General features: G+C 31.9%; 2 protein-coding genes across 2 annotated transcripts in view; both read right to left on the reverse strand.

The window, feature by feature from the left end:
• Positions 1-15,516, reverse strand: part of LOC144848956 (uncharacterized) — a 114,525-nt gene that overhangs the window by 77,384 nt on the left and 21,625 nt on the right. The gene's annotated exons all lie outside the window — the stretch shown is intronic.
• On the reverse strand, positions 3,248-14,076 carry LOC144847560 (organic cation transporter protein-like). The gene is made up of 10 exons (XM_078703982.1): positions 13,555-14,076; positions 12,310-12,413; positions 9,307-9,461; positions 8,712-8,880; positions 7,976-8,111; positions 7,538-7,632; positions 7,120-7,328; positions 6,273-6,381; positions 5,173-5,382; positions 3,248-4,690 (listed from the first exon to the last, which is right to left on the reverse strand). Exons 1-10 carry the CDS (start codon positions 13,966-13,968, stop codon positions 4,582-4,584), a joined length of 1,710 nt encoding a protein of 569 aa, XP_078560108.1. The 5' UTR covers positions 13,969-14,076; the 3' UTR covers positions 3,248-4,581.

The following is a 15,516-nucleotide window of genomic DNA, read 5'->3' on the forward strand; positions in this document are numbered from 1 at the left end:
TTAACCACCTTAATTTGTTTTTTTAGTTCCATTCCAAAATTGTTTATATCTACCGAGCTATCTTCTTTGTTTTCTACTCTTACTCTCTCCACCCTCTATTCACCAGCCTCATTGCCTCATTTGCGTGCGTACAATTAAGGGACTAGTGCTGATCCGACGTACTACGCCGAGAGTGTTAAAGAGTCACTATTCAATCGAGTTTGAACACTGTAAAAAATATGTGCTTAGTTTACCCCATAAAGTGGCTGGCATCAGGCTTCCACCAATTAGTAGAGTAAACTTTGATTTCCCCCTTTGGGAAAGTGGATGTTTCCTTGGCCAGGGAAAACTATGTTTTTCGGGTTACAATACCCAACTTTTAATAAAATGGTTTTTTTACTCCAGTTTTTGGTGGCAGCAAAGTAGCAACCAACTATTTGGGTAATCTTGTTACACCAAAATATCGATTTAAGTTGGTTTTCCTCAAAAACAGAAACAAAATAGAACTAGAATTTAATTCGTCACTTTGACGAATTATAGGTGATCATTTTTATCATTTTACTGAAATAAAAATGTTCAAAACATGCACGTACGTTAACAAACGATCGGAAAATGTTGATGTATGCCATCCTATGACCTGATGCATTATACGCTTATAGTGCTGAGTTGTGCCTATTATATGCCATATACATTATGTACAGTATATACTGTATATCTATATACAGTGTAGCATTGATGAAAGTACGGACACACATCATGTTCTATTTTTTTGGTATGATGACATTATCAAAATAAACTTGAATTGAGCAATAAAATATAACAATTGGAAGAAAATTTGAGCGCTCTTTGAAATTTGTATAACTTTGACTAAAGAAATTTAAAAACTACTTTTTAGCTTCAACTGGCCATATGATAATGTCACAACATCCGATGGGCTTAATTTGTATACGAATTCATATCTACATTTCATCAGCTTTCATAATCAATTATAATCATCAAGGTCACCATTAATTCTTAAAAGCTGTGAGATATTCAAATATACGCTGAAGGTCAAATTACACAACCTACGTTATTCAAGTTTTTACGCGTGATGACGTCATTAAAATAAAATGATGGCAACTCATGATAAAGATAATTAATATAGCAAGCACATACTGAAATGTGAGTGAAAATCGGGCTCAAATAACGGAGATAGGCCTAAGCTCTATTGAATGTTATACTCTACAAAAAAAAATAAAAAATCCTAATTTTTAAATTCAAGTGGCCATTTGATGACGTCACAACATTTTGTACGTAAAATGTGTACATGAATTCTTATCTACAACCCAATAGCTTCCCGAATAATAAAAAAAATTGGGGATCATCGTGCATTCTCAAGAGTTATTTTCATTTTTAAAAAAGCCTATTTTTTACCATTTTCAGCACTTTTTTAAAATTAATGTGCGCATTTTGTCATTTTTAACGTGCTCGTATAGCATTATTTTAAGTCGGAATGGACTCGAAATTGGTGAATGTACTAAGGATTGTGAGTAGAATGTGATTTTTACAAATAATTTTATTTTTTTACGATCTCTAAGAATTACGTTTTTGTGCAGTAATTTTTTGAAACCCGCAAATGGCCTAATTCATGCTCTAAATTGATTAAAACTAGATTTTGAGCTTTTTAAATTTTTAACGCGCGATTTAACGCGCATGACCTTGACCATGACCTTGTTTTTATTTCCTTCCTTCCTAGGTACATGTCACAGATGCCACCAAAATACATAAATCCGCAGGCAAATGTATAGCCTATGCGTATAACATTTATTATTGAATATTCATTCGAATCTTGGTTGCCGCGGCGTTTTATCATCCTAACAGATGTCTTCATTTTAGCAGTTTAAATTTAAATTATTCAACTTACAGTATATCACCGGCCGGTTTAAAAGTTATCTACGCTTGCAAATTTATGTATTTATAGGCTTAGAAGAAATTATAATAAGCCGACTGGTGACATACTGAACATTAGGATGTGTAGTAGGAATTTCACACTTGGTTAATATTTACCAGATGTCTTAATATTTATTTAATACAATTTAGCTCAATTAAGAATTGTTTTTAAAATACTATGTTCCTCCATCTACGTTAAAAATATATTTTCCTTTTTAAAATAAAGAAACTAATTACGTTACTTTGTAGAAATAAAATATAAATGATAATAAATACTATATTTCCATATTTCTTCAATTCGAGTTTGAAGTCTTTGAAGAAAATAAATTCACTTTCTTGTATTCCAAAAATAACCAGGAGCGCGAATAGGCTAAAGCCCGAACAGATTCTGCACTCACTCCATGCAATACAAACAGTTAAAATAAAACCTTAGGCCTATACAAGAAATTAAACAATTTTAATACAAATAAAACTACACATAACATGAATAAAGTGATTTGTTAGAGCAGTCCTAAATACTGAAATTATTTGTGAAACTTTTATGTCATTTGGTATTTTGCTCCTAGGAAAGGAAACAAATACAGAATTATGACAAGTATTGCCTTTCGAAATCCAACGTAAAAGCCTACCCGGACATCTTTCACTAATTTGAATATACTCATTGAACGAATGAGGAAAGTAACCTTTCAACACTAATAAAAGTTTATATAATTTAAATAAGTCTTCAATAGATAATAATTATAGCACTTTCAATTTATAAAAATAAGATGTGTCCCAGGAACCTTACTTTCGAAACATCGATTCCCAGTGCTGTATCTCCACATATAATACTATCTATTTCCGAAGTGTAAGACTATTGGTAATACAGCATCTAATGTGTATCACATGTGGTGCCTGTATCATGTAAGGTTAGGGTTAGGTCTAGGGTTCATTTGTATACTTTCAATTCTATTAATATGAGACTTCTGAAATGGTGTCCACATTGAATAAAATTCATTATAGAAAGTTGTAGTACTAATTTCTTTTTTATGAACCTTAAAACATTTCTCTTACACATTTCTAACTAAATGTATTACCCTACTTTTTGATGTGTAATAATTTTAGGTATTCCTTTATTAGTTATTAACTGTGATCTATCTTTATAACTAATTAGTATGTGTGTTTGAACGTTTGTATAAATGTCTATTATGGAGATGGAACACATTTTACCTACCTTACCTACAAAAATAGTATTCAAAAATAGAAAAAACGAAGACAATACGGAATAAAACATTTTGTGGCAACATAAACAAGGTGTTTTATTAGTTTTCAAGAGAAAGCACTATGTAACATTCTAAATTGATACTTAATTACTCAATCATTGATAAAATGAAAAACAATAATCAGTACCAGGATTACTAAATAGCAAAAGAAAGTATACACATTTTTTTATAAGAATAATCCTGACGATATTTTGATGTAGTGACTGGTCTATTTTTTCATTTGGGCAAAATCATCTTAGGTACCGTTAGAGGACTACAACTATGTAGGAGGCAGGTTTAATCTAGGTCCATCGGCTCATATAGCCCCGGCCAATGTTTAGCCAACATATTTTACTTTTTTACTCGTTTTCTTAAAACATTTTTATACTAAGATTTTCTTGAATAATTCATTTTTTGCTGGTAAAATGTGATCTATGCCACGCTTAAAACTTAATTCAACGAATAAATCTTAAAGATATTGTCCCCCTGAAAAAAATATTTTAATGTTTTGTTGAATATGCCATTTCAATTTCCAGTGGCCTGCATACTATTGAATGAAAGAATGAATAATAGTAATTCACTTTGACCAAAAATTAGATCGAAAAAAAATTATTTAACTGAAAATAATATTTAGCCTATTTAACGCAAAAATATTCAAATGGATTGTAAGTCAATGGGTTTTTGGTTGAATTTAACCGTTTATTTTGTCTTTTTATAAGTGAAAACATTTTTTTCTACGGAATTTATGGATCAACTTATTAAACAGTATGGAATGGCCTATTCAAAGTCTTTTTTTAAAATCTTCATTGTTCATGTTTTTGAGGGACAATGCATCTTTTTAAACGTGTGTCGAAACGCTTCGAAAATCAGTATCACGTACGGTATTGATGTCAAGCAACACAGAATATGTAATACATGGATTTTATCCCCGTATACGGATACGAACCAGTTATTGAAGTATTATTACGTGTACAAATGTGTATGCTATAGAACCAGGTAGTGTAGTTTGATTTGTATTGTGTCCAAACTATTTTAAAGATCCGTATTTTAATTCATATTTATGGAATTACACAAATTATAGTACATAATCTTTTTATTTTAATGGACATAGAGGTTTTGAAAAATAACGACGATATATTAAAAAATGTCAATATAAATCAAAGAAACTAAACAAATTACAACTAAAAATAGTACATATTTTTATAATTATAAAATCAGGTTACTAATCAGGTTTTATTTTATCTAAAAAAATCCCACCAAAGAAAATATTATTATATATTTCTTATAACGAAGACCATTTTATCTTACATGCAATGTATTTATTCATAAATTATCTCATTTATCAAGATAAATTATAATTTTACAAATTATTACATACAATTCAATGTAATATTTTGATATAAAAAATTAATGATGTATCTTTTAATTTTGTTTACGCCTTTTCTTCTGTTTTATATGCCTCGTTCTCTTCTCCAGATTTGATTTCCAGTTTTACATCTGACGGCGTAGTCATAATATTATTCAACATTCCATTGATTGTTCTATTAAAATTAGAACAGTATGAAGACAGTTAAGGATAAATTCAACTTTAAACTTCAGAACATAAGTTTTTTACTTACTTACAATTCCACAAAACATAAAATCTATATATTATAACCATAATAAACTTCCTAATTGTTAATACTCTCCCCATAGATTACCAAAAATCATCATCCTCTATATTCCACTATTGCCATCGACATCATCAATATTTACAGCTGAATATATAAATAATACAATAATAGGAACTGTTTAAGGGATCGAAATCTTATACTAACGCCCAAACAGAAAAAACGAATAATAAACATCTGCAGATATATCATTAAATATAGAAATAATCATCATTATTTCAAATGTTTCGTTTTCAAAATAATAAATTGTGGAATATCATGATTGTATTTGGAAATATATATTATTAATAATTTGATTCATCACAATCATCAGCAACAATAATTCCTTTCGTAATAATAAATTACCATTTTACCTTGTAAAATGTTCACCATCTTCCATCGTTTCAGGAAGCTGTCTGCCATTGGTTTCAGGAAGAAACAGTACCAGCAAACCAGCAGCAATAGATAGGCTACCAAATATTATCAGAGGAAGATGCTCATACAGGCTTTCAAATTCTAAGACAAACGGCGAAAGAATACCACCGATTCTCGCTGCGACTGACGAAATACCTATACCTGCACTCCTGTAATCAAAAGCATAAATAAAAGATTGACATTTTTAATCAACTTATTGCTATTTAATATTCTTTGTATATTCTAGAGTAACAACTATTTTATCGATAGTACTACGAGCTTTTAATTCTATAGGCCTACATTACTGTACGTTAAGGAATTATGAACGGGGATGTTTTGTTATATCTTTAAAATGCCAGTTTTAAATATTGTTTACATTACTTACAATGTTCTTTAAACCACGCATATCAATTCATACTGTATCATATCATGTTAATTCATTGGATGATATAAAGCGGCAATATAGACATTTGTGTATCAGTGCCACTCATTGGTCAGAAAATGTAGCATGTGTTCTGACGATGTGATATGTGTTTTATTTAGAAATACTTTGTAAATATATATTGTGGTACAATCATAAGGTGCAACTATAATCGGAAAATAATCAAGGTACCTTGTGATATATTGTATGCTACAGTGATGTGTTAAGAATGTTTTTGTGAAGGCCTTGATATTGTAGTGCCAGCGTCTTTTTATACATGTTTAAGAAAATCGGTATATGTGGCCTGATGTGTAGACTTAAGTCAACGATAGTAGATATAGTGTCTTATAATTCAAAGATGCTCAAAGTTGGAAATGCATCCTCTCTTATTTTTATTAGTCAGTACAGTTTATTTCTGTATACATGATTGTGTAATTTTTTTATGTACCAGAGAATCCAAAATAAAGGATTTGAATGGATTCCATAATTTATTCTAATCTGGTGGAATATACATAAATTCATGAGCTGAGGTAAAGTTATATCTACCATTGTCAGATTATTCATTTTAATTAGTTTCTGTTGTGTTCATATATATCACATTCTATGGAAAATGTTGTTTGTAATTAAGTAAAGTATCACCTAACAGGAGTTGGGTATATTTCTGCTGAGTAGATGTATACAATTCCAAAAGAAGCGGTGATACCAAATTTGCCAATCATAGCCACTGTGATGCGCCATGCACCTAATGCTGAAAAAATGTATACATACATTGTTTATTAATGCAATTTATTAGGTTTCTATTGTAGTCATACCATACTATCATTAGCAGCACTACCATTGCAATCATATCGACGACCAACCTAGGTCAAATCAAGCGATGAGGTCTTCGCCTGGACCTAGAGACCATCAAACCCTTTGCCGTGGACACATGTCTCAATATTGACACATGTGCAAAATGATGTTTGGTCGTCGGACATCTTCTTCAATAATAGTCATAATAATATTAATGTAACAAACACTAAGTATCCATCCTACTTTTACAATTTGATTGTTTAATTACGCATCACGCGCCGTTCATTATTTTGCACTAATGAACGTTCAGCTTTTCGTACAAATTCCGATACTTTTCGCCACACAATGCTGTTGACATAATGCCTTTTTGAATGGCCCAGCTTCCTGTCATAGCCTTGGGCGATTATTCAAGATGGATTAATTGAATAAAAGTTTAATTTAGAACAGTAGGTGTGTTATAAAACAAATGAATAATAATGAATCCACTTCGTTAAATAGAGCAGTCAATCTTTCAACTCATGAATAAGCGTCTTTAAAATGTAGCCAGGTACTATGCATCACAATTAACTACATCATAAATTCATCCTTATCACATGCCTAATAATAGCTTAGATGTTCTTTAATTTATTTATATATAGTGTGTCATGTAATTATCTCTATTTTTCTCTAATTTCTCCGCCTTTATTAAACTTACGCATTAGAATAGTAAGGAGGCAAGCTACTCCACCGAGTACCAAAGTACCGCATAAGTTCCATCTTCGACCCCAGTAGTCAATAGCAAATATGCTGAGAGCATAGGCTGGGATTTCAATGGCACCAGACAAAAGAAAAGCAATGTAATCATCAACACCGAGGTTAGACGTACTCAGAGACAGTCCATAGTATACCATGCTGTTGACGAACCTTTTAAAAAGAACGAAATAAGTAAATGAGTTAGTTTTTTGACACAAATCAACACATCGACTAGTTGACTAATATATAATATAAAATAGATATTAACTACAGACTTGGGGCAAGTATAAACTGTAAATTACTATTTTTAAACAGCTGAATCATATACATTTTTATTTATTTCTGTATTTTTCACAAATAACAAATGACAAAATACTTACCAGTTAAATAAGAGATTAATTGTTTTTAAGCGCATTTTTGAGGTCCTAAACAGATCAATTGCAGTCGCTCGCTTTGGAGATTCGCTATTTGGCTCCTGTAATGAGTAACAATACAAATTATTAGATAATTATGCTTTCCGAGAACGAGAACAGCAATACACTGGATTTACGGAGGTTGATGTCAAGAGGCCAACACACAGTTCACACTTGCATGCCCGTTTATATTACACACGGACAAGATAAATTGAGATATACATACATACAAAGAAAAGATATTGTATAATTTACGAGGTATTTTCAAATTCAATTGTTGCTAGATATGCCATAGACACTAACAGACATTTTTCGTCCTCGTCATTTCCCTTAACTGTAAGTCATCCTTACTTACACAGTTTTTTTTGCTATAAAAATTAAATAAAAAGAAAATGTTTAATTGACCTTTCCAAAATTCTTTTCATCAAATATCCCATCTGGAAGTTTAACTTTATTAACTTTTGCAGCTTTATTGATAATTTCTGCTGCCTCCTCGACCTTCTTCTGACTTAGAAGCCATCTAACAGACTCAGGAATAACACTGTAAAAATATTAGCAATAATACAAGTATTATCATTAACAGAGCAATTAATTAACTCTGTAATTATTGTTATTTTTATTATGTTTGTCTTTTATGAGCCTGTTCCACTTATTGTAATACGTCGCCGTTTAAAATAGTATACAGTTACGCCATTTATTTTTAAATTGTCTCCTTTTGCCGTTTATCTCTCTATCTTTCGCTCTTTCGTGGTAAAACATCATTCATTTTTTCTGATAATATGCAAAATGCAGAAGTTTTCTAATTTATTTTAAATTTTTGTTTTAAACATGCTGAAAAGATTATAACATATAATATAAATATAATATTATGAATATATAAGATCGTTGCTATGCATAGCACAGATCTTTAAAACAATATTCTCCATTTGCATGTATATGGGCCTATGGGGAAGTAAAAGACAATTGAATATTAAATCTCATTTTTGTTTACATTAATACACTGTCTGGTCGTCAGTCTTAAATACATTTATTACCATGAAGCTGGAGAAGAGACAAACAAAATCATGCGCATATTATGTTTTAAATTTGTCAAATGGATGTTTAATTGGAGAAAATCCTGTATTCAATTTAAAACACTTACGGATAAAGTGCAATGGATAAGAAGCCCGGCAGTGATATAACGAGAGCCAACGTTTTCCATTTTCGTATAAAATAGGCAATCGCAGCTAGAAACATGTATCCAAAAGCCCAGAAAAACTCTATCGCAATTCCAGCAAACGTCCTCCTCGAAGGACCTACCAATTCCGTCCCTTGTCAGAAAAACCGTAAAATCTTTAGTAATTTAGTATACATTGTACAAAAATTTAAATAAGCCATAATTTAAATATAACAGTTAATATGTTGGCAACATGTTCCTCCATGGCTATATTTGATTGACAGCATTATTTTAACAATTTTTTATTTGGAAACGTTCTTAGGTTAATAGTCTTTCCTCGTGTTCCGATTATCAAAATGTATGAATTCAAGCGTTGTAATAGACATATTTATTTAGGCCTACTGCCAAAATAATAGAATGATAGGCCTAATTAAAATATTCAAAACACACGGCTGTATGTTTGTAATAACATGAAAGTAATATCAACACATGACCTAGTGCATTATTAAGTAAGTAGTATTCCTAACCATTAATAATGACTTGACCAAATATACTCCTAACCCGCCAGGTCAAGACTTACCTATTATAAATGCCATCAAGAAGACCCCATAGTTGGCAGCAGCTACTACGAAACGGAGGCAGATAAAAACAGTCAAAGAAGGGGAAAATGCTGCTGCAAGTCCAAAGGTACACTGAATTACTATTGATATGATTAACGTCGGCTTTCGACCAATCCTAGAATAATAAACACTTGTGAGTGAATATCTCTTTTCTATATTTAAGTTTATCATCAAGAGCATATTTATATTTTGTTATTTGGCATTTAGTATACTCACCTTCGGATAGCATATTCAATTTTTTTACTTTCAGCATTCTAAAAACGAAAATGTCAAATGTCGTAGTAGAAATCCAAATGTGATTTTTAGCCAAAATCCAAGTTCTAACCAAACCGGCCATCGCATAAAGTACAGTATATCTGATATTCTCTCTTAATTAACATGTGAGATTCACTCACCTTTATTTCTATTTCAGTATAATTTAATGTACTGACATATCATTTTTATTTGCGACCGAAATTGCCGCGTTTGTTTTTTTCCTTAAATGTCTGGTGGCAAAAGGCCATGTGACAACGGGCAGGAACCCGTGGCGTACAATCCACTATTGAAACATTAAACACGAAAAGGGAAACAAAACAACTCAATATCTATTCGATTCTATTCGCTTCGTTTGTGACACAATCCATTTTCTCATTTCTATTAACTCTCTCCTAACACTATTTTTAGGTGTGTGAGTATACATATTAAAATGTACTGATAGTTAATATAGGCCTAACTTCCTGATTTCATCCGCACTGTATATTCTTGGAAGACGGTTAGGCTATTTTGTGTTTTTTGTGAAAACGTGCCAAATTTGAAGCGAACTATACAATTTACTGACGGTACTAAAAATGATTTTATGACATTCAATTAAATCGGAAACAAGTAATTTCCCGAGATTCAAGTGCTTTTGATCGTGATTCCTTCAATTGGTTGAAACGTAACTATTCAATTCAATTCAACTTAACATTTATTTCTTCCTTCAAGAAAATGAGGTAAACATAACAAACTCCAGTAAAATATATAACAAGTCAATTGATGATAAAAAAAAAGTATACAGATATAAATAAAAGGAAGTAGGCAGTGCCCAAGAAGATACAAATCTTGTGACGGGCGAACCTGTTTACAGACACAGGTAATACGGACTAAAATTTAAAAAAAATAGGATTCAAAATACAGGACGTAAGGACAGGGACATAACATAACAGCAAAAGGAGGAAAAACTAATAAGCCTACATAACATTTGTTAATTTAATAGTATTTTGTATTTTGTATGATATTTACCATCACATTGCCTTAATATTTATACGTAACTACTTTTAACATTTTTTGTCAGAATCTTCATCTCGAAAACGTCATCATCATGAAGCTTAACATTTCCATGGGGACGCGTGATACGTACGTGTACCAGTTTGTATAATCTGGGAATTTAGTCACGTCCAACGCGACTCTACAGCTCACTATGTCGGTCGGTTGGTAAGTCGGTCGGTAAACAATAACTTGAGCACGCGACTGCAGCCATGTATATGGCCTTGTTAATCATATCTTCAAAACGGAAATCCTGAAAACACCGAATTTAATACACGTAAATGTTATGAGGTCATGTTACATGAGTTACTAACATAGATGATTTCAGTCCAAGTTTGTGCATTTGAGTAAACATTCACAATAAATATGCGTCTTCAGAATTCGAACATTCGATAATTTGTTGTTGTTGTTTTGTTACTTTTTAAAATATATTTATAGGCAAGTTTTTAGAGGATAGGATAACCATTATTATAAGTGACTTAATTCATTATCCTTCACAATAAAAATCATAATACATAGGCCTAGACCTATATGTATGCCTAATGGATGAAAATAAATACTTTATATTACGGTTTTATCACTATTTTTATACATTTTCTCGATCCAATTGTTTGTAAAAGTAAATGTGTGACACTAAAATGACCCTATTCAACAACAACAAAATATCGATTCCACAATCTACACCCAGCCAACCGCAGTTTGTTTCTCCCCATAGGCAATGAAGAGGCGCTTACGTCAAAATGCACGGATAAGTACTTTAAAATAGAAACTCTTTGCAAGATTATAAAGTTATTACATTTAAGAAGGCATGCATTCGGATCCCTTGCAATACCAGCTACCGAGGGTAGGCCTTGATAATGCTACGTTTAATTGATCAAACATATGTTGATGTTATCAAGTGTGTTTAGCGCCTGCGACGCTTATATATTATGGTAAAAATATCAATGTTATCATTATATACTTTCCGATTCACATTAGAGTCCGCGTTTTACATCATTTGCTTAAGAGGTAACAAAAAGGTCAATGCAGTGTGTGTTTTGTGTGTGCTATAAAACGGTATAGTTACTATATAATCAGAATTTATTTCGCATTATTATTATTGTTAAACATATTTACATGAAGCCGTTCAATGGGCCTACGTGTGACGTGTGTTTATCCAGGCTCGTTTATCGTGTACGTTTAAAAAGAAAAATATTGCGTTGAATATATTTAAAAGAGTTGAGCCATAATTCACATATATAATTGTTATAGGCCTATAATGACATCTTAAGAGAACAACTTTCTTTTCACCTAGGAATACTTTTATGTCGATCTCACGTAATGGCACTCATCCTACACAACCACAAACAACTAGAAGATAAAGAAGATGCATGGCTTGTTTACAGTGCACATGACCTAGTTTAGTCAACTTGGTGTCGAGAAGATCCTTGGACCTCTTTCGATTTATGGATATGGTTTGCTGTGCTCCATAAACAGTTCGGCCACTCGACTCTAATTCTATATACTTTAAATAATAGAATCAAATGAAAGTAGATTTGCAAACAACAACCCTGGTTGGCCAAAGAGAGTACTCGCAGAAATGATATTGTGCGTAGTGAGTGATGATTGTTATTGATGTAGATGTTGATGATGGTGACAATGATGATGATGATGATGATGATAACGGAGGTGGTACTTACCAATCAGCCAATACACCAAAGAAAAATGACCCAAATAGAACACCGCCAAAGAAGACCGACTGTGAAACGGCTGGTTTTGTTTTGTCATTGCAAACCAAGTCCCACTACACAAAATAATAGAAATGTAGTTAGTATACGGTAAATGAAGTAGGTATAGACTTTTATACCAAACACGTGAATACGTTTGTTTTCTTTGTACGTACCCTAGTTAGGCTAATTGAGATCTATAAGTCTGCATTTGTCAAGGTCATTCAGTTATAGGTAGTCAATAACTAGGCCCTAACATGTACTTTTGACACTAATAGTATGCTTAATAAGAATTTAGAAGGATGATTTTCAGAAAATTAGTCTTCATAGCAAGTTTAACCTTAGTTAAAGTTAAAACTTTAATCTACAATCTTACTTCACAATTAGTAAAATAATATTATTATGGAATACATTAAAAACTAGTCTCTTATAAATTTACAACTATAACTATATAGTCTCATAAATTTACAACTACAATGATAATGGAAAAATGAAAAGATTTAAAGTGTTTTTAACTCAGTTCTTTTTATTATAGTCCATACAACTTATTGTTGTCTTCATATTTCACTTTCAGCAAATATTGCTATAAATTGATTAATATCGATCGGGACCAATTTCATATGAATTCTCATGTATTCATGTTCGTAAGGTGTAAACTTAGTTACACATAATAGTTCCATGAGGAAAGTTTACTTTATTACTTCCTCCATAATAATTCTAATAGGCTTTTCCCCATTCATTTAAAGATGTATTGTCCCCTGAAAAAATACTTTTTAAAATTTTTGTAGTTGAATATGCCATTTTAACGTCACATAATAGTTACCAACTTCAACTAAAATTGAATCTAAAAAAAATGTATTTACCTGAAAAACTGTAATTTTAACCAAAAAAATAGTCAATTTGGCTGCCAGCCAATGGGTTTTTGGTTGAATTTGACCATTTATTTTGTCATTTTATATGAGAAAACATTATTTTTTTCCCGTTTTTTTTTATGAAAAGGATTAAATTTGTTAAAACTAAAAATAACCTATTCAAAGTCTAATTTAATTAATCTTCATTTTTCATGTTTTTGGGAGACAATGCATCTTTAATTCTACCAGGTGGCATTTAGGAATATTATTGTAAGTATTTTTTAAAGATTATGATGGCTATGTAATGTTCTTATTGTTCATTCAATTACACTTATATTCAATAAAATAAGCCTAAAATAAAAATTACCTCATGGATAATGGTGGTCTTGTATTGCGAAGTGTCATAATCCCAACTTTCACAAGCTTCAAGTGGCCAATCGGAGGTCGAGACGTCTCCAGACAAGAAAGACTCAACGGTAGCATTGGAATAACGGTAGCAGTTATGTGTATCATCGGTATCATCATCATCAGCTGCAGGTGGTATCGTAAATTTCTTCTTTCTTTCATCACACTCTGCACTGGTGAGGTCCCAAGATAAAGTCGAGCAGTTAATACTTTTAAAATCGCTTACAGAACACCAGTGGTCCGTTTCTGCTGCCAGAAAAACCTGTACAAGTTGATGCCAGGCACATGGTATTGTTATCAAACAAACTAATAAATATGTACGCTTTTGATAGAGCCCAAAATCTCCTAGATGGGTTAGTACATCATCAAACTTCATGGCTGGCGATTATGTTCAGTTTTTTTTAACTCACTGCCTGCTGGCCAACAAATTTCTAAACTTTGTTGAGTAAATGGACTGTTCCACTTTCGCCACAGGGTATAGAATATGTTCGTCGTCTGATACTTTACCATCATCACTGTCTATATTAATTATCGGTACAGTATTGAATATAATACTGCAGCATTGTTAGGCTATAGTGCCATGCCTAGTATGTGTAGGCCTATACGAATTTATGCTTGTGTGTCACATACCAGCAATGGTAAACGATGTGTCAGCTGAGTACATGCGTGTCCTATTAAAGACATTATGATAATGTAGGCCTACTACATAATATTATATTTTCATAATGTACATTTAAATGCTGCAACAGGCCTACCTTTATAAGTAATCATGCTAGGTAGGCCTAGTACATTGCTCTTATTAATTACTGGTAAACCTTTATCTTATTCAATAAGACAAATGCATCCTAATTACACAAAGGTTGGCGTTGATTATGGAGCGGTAGGCAGCATCATAATGTCAGTTCATGTCATCCCCATTCTACAGAAATGTACGTAGGCTTTACCAGCTGCAGCAAAAGCATTTAAAACAAATATTTGTAATTCAACCTAACCCAATTTAAAACCTCCAAATCGGCCGTTTTTTAACCTATTTCACCTGTGGCTCACTTGATATAGTTACAATACATGTAAATAAAAGCTGAATACACGCAAATAAAAAACGAATATGGCAGATTAATCAACAGGTTAAAAACGCATAATTCATCAATTACAAACTAAAATTAAGCCTAATTAAGACAGATAATGTATGTCTTTTCTAAATCATAATATCCTCGCCATGTAGGCCTACAGTACCTTTTAGTCATTTTCAATGATCAGATGGCAGTGGTTACACGGTTCTACTTGTTAAATTAAATATTGATATTGCGCGGAATACAATCTTATAATTAGAGTGTGCGCCCTCTTCCCTCGCTCTCAAACGTATAATTCTATAATAATATTAATGGGAACAATAATGCCCAAGAAAGTGTCAGCAATCCCTACTTTCTGTACTGAGTTTAACCACCTTTTGTAACTGTGTTTAAGTAGTTAATTAAATTTAGAGATAATTATTAGACGATTATGAAATTTCCCGAATAGGGGTGTTTCCGAACGTTTTACACACTGTTTGATGGATGTTAATGCACGGATGCTTCAATAATAATTGTTTATAATAATAATTTAAACGCGTTAGATGATTGTTCAACTTAGCCAACACTTTTCACGCGACATGACAAACCAACATTCATTTCTGTTGCATCATTGATTACACTTTTTTTTAGATTTAAACAAAGAGTGATTGTACTTTGTGCTTGTTATTGGCCCTTCTATTATGAGCGTATTTAGATTCATTAGCCGATAATACTCACAGCATTTTAAAATACATCTGCATCTTCGATATTCCGTAGATATCTTTAAACATGAACAAACTAATTTTCTATCCATGATACGCAAAGAATTGAATGAACGTCTAATATACCGTGCGACATAGTACACAATGTATCCG

The sequence above is a fragment of the Antedon bifida genome, chromosome 7 (assembly GCF_963402885.1).
Source record: "Antedon bifida chromosome 7, ecAntBifi1.1, whole genome shotgun sequence".
In the NCBI taxonomy this organism is placed as follows: domain Eukaryota; kingdom Metazoa; phylum Echinodermata; class Crinoidea; order Comatulida; family Antedonidae; genus Antedon; species Antedon bifida.